The following is a 10,497-nucleotide window of genomic DNA, read 5'->3' on the forward strand; positions in this document are numbered from 1 at the left end:
TACATATACATACACACACATAGTCATTCGTAGTTGCTCGGTCGTTCGCGCGCGCACCCGTATACAACCAACATAAACTCAAATAAGTTCAAAGCAACAGCGAACAGCTGCGGTCATTGAACTTCAATCGCAATCATTTTTAACGTGTAATTGTTCTGTTCTCTCCGCACACACACACACACTCTCTCGTTTACAGGCTTGGGCTTTGTATATACATGGGTATATGCTATTTACAACTCCATTATATTATTCAATGTTACCGTTTGTCTAGTGATTTCCATTTTTAATTTATTAAAATTGATCTTAATATAGACACATTTTTGTTGATTTCGAATCATATCTCTTTCGTTTCGTTCGTGGGGGCATCAATTTCAATGAGTACGTTTTTTTTAGAAAACATTGGTCAAATGCCCGCCCAAAAAAAGAACATTACGACGATTAAAAGGAAACTCAAAACAATCCTGTACGAAGCAATAAAAATGAAAAAAAGAAACAAAAGCAAATACATACGCAAATGAAACAACAATCGCACTAAGAACGAACACAGTGTAGTCGACTTCCAACAAAAGCGAGAACTCATGTGTAAAATTACTTCGATATTTGTAAACCTTCTCATATTGTGGAAATTTATTTCAATCAATTGGCCATATAATACGTTCTCGTTGCGTTTTTTTCTTGCTTTCATTTCGTCGTTGAATAAAATGCACCCAATTTTAAACTTAACAATTTTTAATAAATAATATAAACTCTTTGACGGCAAGAATGGTGTTTCTTTTTCTGTATCATACTTAATGTAATGATGCCACTTTTTTGCCACTTTTGTAACGGCACTTTGTTACGTTTTCCAGTTTCATTTATATATGAGCACCACCTACGCTCAAAGAGTTTTCCATAAAACGATTTTAAATGTCGTGTTAGAACGAGTTTCAGTCTAGAATTTTCAGGTACATGGAAAATTGTATCTAAGCGAAAAAAAGAATGATTCCGTCATTAGAAAGGCATTTATTCAAGCCGCATGCTTTGAATTTTTGCATTTTTAATGCTCGACTTTTTCACTTTATCTCGCACATTTTGCATGCATTTAATATTCCACTCGTCGCAGGTATAAACAGTGAATATGGCAAAACCGCAAAGCGCCAACAACAGTATATGTCATCAAAGTGAACCACTCAATTTTTTACTTTGTTAACGACCAAATTGATTTCGATTCATTTTTTACATGCATCGATAGCCATTTGAAATTCATTCTTTCAGTAATGGCAATTGGTTTTCCATTAATGGCGATTTAATTTCCAGTTTCAGCCTAGAATATCAAGAATAGACCAGAATTATCTGGTCAAATTTTTTATTTACGTCAAATTATTTTGAGTCAAAAAAATAGACTTGACAAATGATGAAATGCGATGATAAAATGTTCGTTTTCAGTGGATCTGATGATTATTTTTAAATCTAATATTTTACAACACGTATCTGTAATGTCAAAATTGTGGTCCAAAACAGACAGCTCAAAGCGATTGATCTAAGTGAAGAAGATTTATTTTGCGATAATAAAAAATTTCAACATCATTTTTTGTTTCTAAATATAGAATAACCTAACGGATATTCGAATATCTGAACTACAGATCTGAATATGATATTCATTTCTCACGATTTCACACATGATTAAGTGTGATTTCAATCGAATATGGCACGAATATTTTTGCAAAGATATCTGTAAAACATAAAACAAACACAACAACCACTTGTCTATCGATTTTCAAAGCAATTATGATACCGCGCCGTCGTGTACAGCTTTCATTTATTTACCATTCAATCGATCGACCGACCGACCGATGGATAATGTGCTTCCTCTTGGCCAATTTACAATGAATAATTCTCATATCGACGCACAAATGATATATTGGTAATGATGGTGAATCGAACTGTGTATGTGTGTGTGTGTTTTTTTTCAGTGGCTATGCATTTTGAAATTTATGGAACGGATGTGGCTTATTGCTTTGATTGTGGTTTTGAATAATTAAAAATATTTAAAAACGTTCTAGACCATTGTGCAACAACAACACTGAGGCGTAGTGCAACCGAAATAATCAATGGTTGAATAGTAAAACCGAAAACGGTAAATGAGTGTGAGATAAAGAACAATAAAACATGGAATTCTCTCGAGAGTGAGGTCGATACAAATTTCAGCTACAATGAATTCACATTGAAAGTGCACGATTTCTCAAATGTTCGATCCGTTTCGATAATATTATGGATCGGTATCGCCGGCCGGCAATTAAAAAACTGTTTAATCTGAATTTAATTGCAGTGAAAACGATCGGCTGTCTTTCATCGATTCAAGCACACTCTGCAATGCTAAATAATAAATTACATCGGATTTCTGTGCAAATTCGCACATTCATCAATGTGGAATTTTCATATTCGTTTCGGTCTTTATCATATGCACGATTAAATGTGCCATTTCTTTCGCAGTCGTTTCCAGTTTATCAGTGAATGTGGTCATGTCGCTATTCTCGTAGATTGCCCAAAAGTGTTTTATGGTGTGTGTGTGTGTGTTTTTTTTTCGTTCGCACTCTGTCGCTTGTTGCGGTTCTTTAAAAGACTAACGAAAAAAATATTCTTATATCTTGGCACCCGCTATGTGACTGCGGCACATACATTCACTTTGTGTTTGTTCATAACTGTAGCCGCAGTCGAAATTAACTTTTTTCGTTCTTTCGTTCTTTCTTTCTTTTTTTCGTAAATCCGAAACGTTTTTTTTTTCAACATCCAAAAATAAATATGAAAATAATAAGGCTATCATCATTGCAAGACACAAAATGGTTATAGTTTATTTTTTTTATCAACGAATTTAAATGGAAAAGTTCAAAAGAAGATATGAATTGTATGTGCTGCGTCGCGTTTGTTCTCTCTGTGTGTGTATGAGCTAAGTTTAAAAAATTGGTTGGTTCTGTGTTCGAAGGAAGTGAGAGAGAGAGAGAGCGAGATGTACGTAGCGTGTTGATGACGCACACGCAAGGTCGTCGCGTACAAATTTAGCTATATAACTGAAGGTCGTTCATTGGACGATCACATGACTTGACTCTCTCCATTCTTTGTTAGTCGTTTTCTCATTCTCTCGCGTCGCACTTTACGTTGTTTTGTTGCCGCTTGCACACACAGAGCAAGCATACACAGCTTGTCATGTAAGCGGTGTGCCTGTTCTCCGCTTGTTCGTTCGCTCGCTCTCACTGCATACAGACACACACACACACACTCAACCACCAAATACCGGTTATTTGTGCGCTCGTATTTTCATTTCAACCAAAACTATATATATACATATGAAACTGTGTATGGTGAGCGCTCTCTATGCGAAACAAATGCGTTCACTGTTGCTATTTACTGCTGTTGCTGTAAACCAATACCATCGTTATGTTCATTTTCGCACTATTCGATATTTCGTTTTGAGTAGTAACCGTTTGCGTTCGAAACCAAGACCGCACTATCTCTCTCATTCGTTTGCCCTGTTGCTCATTAAACTCAATCGTTTTTGATCCACTAAATTAATAGTGAAATACAAAGTTGATACATACAATCACCGAAAAGGTCATTTTTAATGAGAAAAACGTTCGAAAAACCAGTAGACAATTTGACGCTCTTCACCAACAAGACACAAAACCGACAGAATAAAGGAAAAAAACGAAACGAGCGATCTTTTTAAACGACAATTTATTCGATCGTTTAGCCGTAATATTAACAAAGTAATTGCGTCAAGAATATATCGTTGAATCGTTCAGTTTCGTGTCCAGTCAATAAATTTTGTGCCATGGCACACTTGACTTAAATGTAGCAACCATATTTTAACTCGTCCACATTTTCGATCGAAGTGAACCTGATTCTTGGAAATGTTAATTTGACGCATATTCACGTTCAATGTGCAGATGTGTGAACAAGCCAAAGTGAATCATTTCGTGAACTCAATTATATGCCATTTTTATCGTATGTTTGCCTACCTCTTCGGCTTTCGATAGCCGACAAATTTATTGATGCGAACAAATTTCGAGGTATTTAACATGATTCATATGCATAAAATTCGGAATGTATTTTTTTGCATGCAAATCTACTTGAATTTATGACTTTCACATGGATTGAATGCGAAAAACAAGACAACGAATCGTCGTCAACGATCAGGAAAATGTTTTTGATTTAAAATACGATTGCGCGCGTGTATGAGTGCCAACTAGACATGAGCATGAGAATCCAAACGAAAATAAAAACCGTGATAGTGAGACCAACCATCAGCATATAAATTGTGATAACGCTCAAGTAATTTGTTCTTCGCGTGTGTTTGCGATAAGGATTTCTATTCTCTTCTAATTCCCATCCGTACGCTCTTTTTTGTCGCGTGTAATTTAAAAATCAGCCTACTACGCACCGATAAGCTACCGTATTTGTAACTGTAAATATTTGACATTGACAATGATTCGGTCTGCATTAGGTTTCCAATTCGAAATTTCGCACACTTTGAATTTCGAAGATTTTTATTTAATCGGAACTTTTTGTTAATTTTATCAGTTGCTCAAACTAACTGTATTAATTCAAGAATTTATGATTGAATCAACCCTTTTAATAAATATATGAGAAGAAATTATATTCTGTCAACTGTGTTCAATCACTTTGAATTGGAATTATATTCTGTCAACTGTGTTCAATCACTTTGAATTGGAATTATAATCAATTCAAATCGAATGTTTCCATATCAATTAATTGCTACTTATTTTTTCCCGTTTACTTTCAGACGCTTGCGATTTGCCTTACGTGTGTGATGCGTGTAACCTGTGATGTTGCATATGGATCATCCCAATTTAGTGAGATCGATGAACGAAACTCAATTGAATCGAATAATTCGCGTGTGAAACACATTGAAGCAAATAAAAAATGTCTACATCGGGTGGAGGTTGTTCGAGTGATTTAAGCGGCATTCGCCCAAATATATCGGTCACAAGTATCAATTGTCCATCGTTGGCTGTCAACAGTATTGATCTAAGCAATGAAAAAACGACAAATGCAAATAGTCTATCGAATAGTAGTGAAGCGCAGCACAATGTGAACAGTAAATCGAATAGTTTTTGTAATAGCTTAGTAAGCGATGCATCACCTTCACCAGCATCGGTACATCAGCAGCAGCAGCAGTTGAATAATAATCCGCATTTTTATGGAAACGGTAGCATTCGAATTGCCGTGCCAAAAATGGAAGAATCCGATGAATCTGAGACTGAACTATCGCAAATTGAGAATGCAGCAACGACCAGCACGACAACAGCACCAACGGCGGTAAGCATGCGGGCGAGTAACAATAACAAGAGTACACCACGGCCGATGTCATGGGAGGGCGAACTGTCCGAAAATGAGGATCAAATGGAAACCGATGCAAACTCAAAACCACCACCACCACCACCACCAACAACAACCACAAATAACAACGAAGTGGCAATGAATGCCATTTCGTATGCAACAAATGGAAATGCCGACAAATCAATTGTGAAACCTCGTGCGGTCATCACATCGGAGCTAAATGACAATACGGAGAAAATGATTGATTTGGATACAAAAGTTAAAATTAAACCGGAATACAATAGTTTGGCTCCGAACACGACGACGACGACGACCACGACGACAACGCCCGATGCAAATCATGCGATGATTACAATGGATGCAAATAAACGCTTTCCATTTGACATGTCCAATATGAAATTCGAAACGAATTTGCAGTCGCAACACATTGCCAATCAGTTTGCAACACAACAATCGACCCAGCAGCAGCAGCAGCAGCAGCAGCAGAATGATATCAATTCGTCCACATCGATGATGCGATCGAAAGCAAACAATATTTTACCGACAAATCCGAGCCCCGATTCAGCTATTCATTCGGTGTATACCCATAGTTCACCGAGCCAATCACCATTAACGTCACGCCACACACCGTACACACCGTCATTGAGCCGAAACAATAGCGATGCCTCGTACAGCAGTTGCTATTCGTACAGTTCGGAGTTTAGTCCAACGCATTCGCCAATTCAAGGCCGACACAATATGTATGCCGGTGGCAATTTCAATGGATCCCCATTGCATCACTCAGTATTGTACAAACCGATGATGGACGGAAATGACAACGCCAAGACCTTACAGCATCAACAGTCAAACGAAGAAAATATCCTGGAACCCGAAATCATTCCATCGGCTGGCATCTCACGACAGCAACTCATTAACAGGTATGACGATTTGCAAAATTCGATTATAGCTTGTGTCTTGACGTGTTGAAATTCTTATGGATTTTATTATCTTCTTGCAGTCCATGCCCGATTTGCGGTGATAAAATCTCCGGTTTCCATTATGGCATCTTCTCGTGTGAATCGTGCAAAGGATTTTTCAAACGAACCGTTCAAAATCGAAAGAATTACGTTTGCTTGCGCGGCGGACCCTGTCCCATATCGATTGCAACGCGGAAAAAGTGCCCGGCGTGCCGGTTTGAGAAGTGCTTACAACGTGGAATGAAATTGGAGGCAATTCGCGAAGATCGCACCCGCGGCGGTCGTTCAACATATCAATGCTCGTACACTTTGCCAATGCTCAGTCCATCGCTGGTTGATGGCACTTTGTTAATTTCCAACAACCGAACGAAGGCATCCAACCAACAAGACAATCTGACCGGCATTGGCAGTGCATCCAATCAACAGACCATTCCCACATTGCTGCAAGTATGTACATGTACATGATTTCTTGTTTTCACCATTGCCATTTCATTCTCACATGCAAAAATTAATTATTTTTCTTCTTCCAGGAAATTATGGACGTTGAACACCTATGGAAGTTTAGCGAAGCCGAAATAAATAAACTGAATCAAAATCAATTGTCTATGAATGAGATCAGTCGAAATGATGGTGCTGGCACATCATCGGCCACATTGGCCACGAACCCATTATTGGCTGGCCTCGCCAATAGCGAAGACACCAGTCCCGATTTAATTGCAAATCTCTGCAACGTTGCAGATCATCGACTCTATAAAATTGTAAAATGGTGCAAAAGTTTGCCATTGTTCAAGAATATCTCGGTGAGTTGATTGCCGGACGAATGTTTTTTGTTCGAAGAAGAATGATATCGTTAGATTTATCCGAAGAAAACGTGTTTTTCAAAAAAAAAAAAAAACAAACAAACAAGTTATTGATGTAAAAAAAAAAATCAAGAAAAATCGACATTTAAACTTAATCACCTTTCCTCTACAGATTGACGATCAAATTTGTTTGTTAATCAATTCGTGGTGCGAACTCTTGCTTTTCTCGTGCTGCTTCCGATCGATTTCGTCACCTGGCGAAATTCGCATCTCGCAAGGCAAATCAATCAACTTGGAACAGGCCAGATCTAGTGGTCTTCAGGTATTGAATCGATTTGATATTTAAAATGATTGTAAAAAAGAGGCAAACAATTTCTTCTCCAACAATTTTGAAGAAATGAATTTTATTTATATAACTACTAACGAAGAGTTTGATTTGCATCAACAGGCTTGCATTGAACGAATGTTGAATCTAACGGACCACTTGAGACGACTTCGTGTTGATAAGTACGAGTATGTGGCAATGAAAGTGATTGTTCTTCTTCAATCAGGTAAATTTTCGAGTTCTGTCTTGAAAATCCAGTTACATTTCATCCGGAATATTTTATTGAAAATTTCTAATTTGATCTAATGTTATGATTTTGTTTTCAATGACTTCTTTTTTCTTTCGACAAAAAGACACATCTGATTTAAGAGAAACAGAACAAGTACGCGGATGCCAAGAAAAAGCATTGCATGCACTGCAAACCTACACGTTAGCCCATTATCCTGATGCGCCATCAAAGTTTGGTGAACTACTTTTGCGAATACCCGAATTGCAACGAACTTGTCAGGTGAGATTTTTAGAAAAATGTCGACAAATTATTTAAATTCATTCAATCAAAACACGTCAACAGCTGTAAAATGCTTTGAGTGATGAAAAGAAAATAATTCGAATCAATGACTATATAATTAACACAATCCAAATCAATGACATCGACTTATAACTTCAAATTGTTTCAGGTCGGCAAAGAAATGTTGACAATCAAATCAAAGGACGGTGCCGAGTTCAATCTTCTGCTGGAATTGCTGCGCGGTGAACATTGACCATGTTCAATCAGTTAAATGCAACAAACATAATCCCTGTGTTGGACATTTGTAAATATAAAATGCAGTCAATGAAAGAGACTGTTCAACGATTTAGCGTTGCACATTCATGTATTGAATCAACCGGATCTATCCGCCATTTCATCTCCCAAATCGCTGCACAAGTCCTTGGCCAATGTTCTTGATTAAATTTTCAACCCGAAGACAACGAGTACTGATTTAATACTCAAAACCCGCACAAAACTGCCAGTTGCATCCCAAAACATGAATTTAAATCCTTTCAACTCGAATTGCCTTGCTTGAAACGTCATTTTTACAGTTTTACCCTAGCTTTTTTGTACTTTGATGCTAAATTTGCTAAATTTTGATAATGTGAATTTTTTTTCCACAGAATTTGTTACACAAAAAAAAACGATTTGTAAACAAAATACAAAATTGTATTTAAATTTCGAAAAAAAAGACTTGAAGCGCCATTTATTTGACAAGTAATCAAGAGAGCATGCCAAATGAAATTCAAGCCAATCGGAAGAGACAAAAAAAAACAAAGGGAATTTAATTTAATACAGGCCTTACGAATGATTGCAATATGAGCTATTTTGAATCGTTATCATAATGTAAAGAAAAAGAAGAAGAAAAAAAGAAGAATATTTTGTTTACGTACAATAGTGGAAAAATGAGCGACAAAGAGGAAACAGAAACTGATCGAAACGACATCAAATAGCAATAACAATGTTTGAAATTGAAACGTGATTTGAACGTCTTATGATTTAAGGTATCATTTTTCGCTGAATTGAACGACGCGATCTTATTGTAAATACTGAAGAAAAATTGATTTTCGAATGAAAATTGTAAAGAGAGACGAAAAAAATTGAGAATGTCATTCTACGAGTTAGATTCCGTGATAAAATCATGAAAAAATTCAATTTTTTTATTTTCATTTCGTTTAAAAAAAAAACCGAAATGTTTTTGCTTTGAGGTTTCATAAACACACACACACACATACCAACAAGTGTCATCAATGGAAAATGAAATCGATTTTATATAAAAAATAATAATTGCGAATTGAATAACTGTTGTGCCTTTAATAAGTACCATTTGGTATATAATAACGGAGAAAAAATAAATAAAAATACTTATAAAAGAGCCCCCCCCCCCCAGTAAAAATCCTTATTCATAACAATAATTATTAACAATGGAAATATTTTCAATAAATATATCTCAGATAGGTTAAGTAAGAGCGAACGAATTCATCGTTGAAACTAACTAGTGTGTGCATCGTGTGGCCACAACCGTCGCCATACATCTGCTGAACAAACAAAATCGACGATGACGGTGAGGGCAAAAGTTCGGATCACATCGATTTAATATTATATCACACACACATAATCTCTATTCGAAATGCGATGGCAAAATATTTCAATCGCAATTTCATTATCTGTGTTTATCTGCAACAACAATTTTATAGCAAAACCCAACAACTATGGACTGAAACATGAGCTAAATACTATTGAGAAAGAAAAACCAAGATTTATTCGACTTTTTTGAACCATTTTTTTTTGGAAACATATTTCTACACTATATATTAGATTTAGATGAATTCATGATGATGTGAAAGAATTACATACCGATTGCATTGAACGATATATATGACAAAAAAAAATATCCCGTGTCAAAGTGTTTGAAGAACATAAAGAAAACTTCAATAGAAAGTAAATTGCCGACTTATTTCAACGAAAAATAAATTTTAGTCATTTTTCTTCTGAACAAAAAACAACAACAACCAATTTCCAGTTTTTTGTCCTTTTTTGAACGTTTTTTAAAAATGTTTTCTTGAATAATTATTAAAAAAAACAAACAAACAAACAATAAAATGTTGATTTCTTCGATTTCTTTTTCAAATATAAATTCAAAAAAGGTCTATAAATCTTGAAAAACAATTCACTGGAATTTGGTGAAAACCGTTCGTCCTTTTGCCAATCAATAAGTGCCATTTATTTTTTCTTCTGAAGTATTTTTATGCATTTTAAGCACTTGAATACGTGGTTAATCAATTAAAAGAATGAGAGTGGTCTGTTTTCATCCTTTCAATGGTTATAATGGCATTCAAATATAAACCTTAAACATTTAAATACTTGTATGTGTATCTATTTAACATAAAGAAAATCAGAAACGATGAAACAATATTAGAGTTCTAATTTTATGTCAGATTTTTTCTTTGTCTATTTTATGCTTAATTTAATTTGTTTGTTTTTCATTCCAGCGGCGAAGATGAGAGGAGATTTAGTTTATCAGACAGAAGAGTAGTAAACAATTCATTT

General features: G+C 35.7%; 1 protein-coding gene across 10 annotated transcripts in view; it reads left to right on the forward strand.

The window, feature by feature from the left end:
• LOC129567131 (nuclear hormone receptor FTZ-F1 beta) overlaps positions 1–9,322 on the forward strand; it is a 13,931-nt gene extending 4,609 nt beyond the window's left edge. For 4 of the 10 annotated variants that reach the window (XM_055443743.1, XM_055443744.1, XM_055443738.1 and 1 more), the window contains 7 exons: positions 4,781–6,254; positions 6,335–6,740; positions 6,824–7,093; positions 7,266–7,415; positions 7,542–7,644; positions 7,772–7,926; positions 8,096–9,322. In XM_055443743.1, the coding sequence (XP_055299718.1) occupies positions 4,921–6,254; positions 6,335–6,740; positions 6,824–7,093; positions 7,266–7,415; positions 7,542–7,644; positions 7,772–7,926; positions 8,096–8,179 (2,502 nt within the window). In that variant the 5' untranslated portion in view covers positions 4,781–4,920 and the 3' untranslated portion in view covers positions 8,180–9,322. Of the gene's footprint in view, positions 1–2,382; positions 4,442–4,780; positions 6,255–6,334; positions 6,741–6,823; positions 7,094–7,265; positions 7,416–7,541; positions 7,645–7,771; positions 7,927–8,095 lie in introns of those variants that run through there. The other 6 variants (XM_055443745.1, XM_055443747.1, XM_055443746.1 and 3 more) reach the window with 6 other exon arrangements.
• Positions 9,323–10,497: the final 1,175 nt, after the last annotated feature.

The sequence above is a fragment of the Sitodiplosis mosellana genome, unplaced genomic scaffold, assembly GCF_009176505.1.
Source record: "Sitodiplosis mosellana isolate CC-2019 unplaced genomic scaffold, AAFC_SMos_1.0 Smas_scaffold_5, whole genome shotgun sequence".
NCBI classification, from domain to species: domain Eukaryota; kingdom Metazoa; phylum Arthropoda; class Insecta; order Diptera; family Cecidomyiidae; genus Sitodiplosis; species Sitodiplosis mosellana.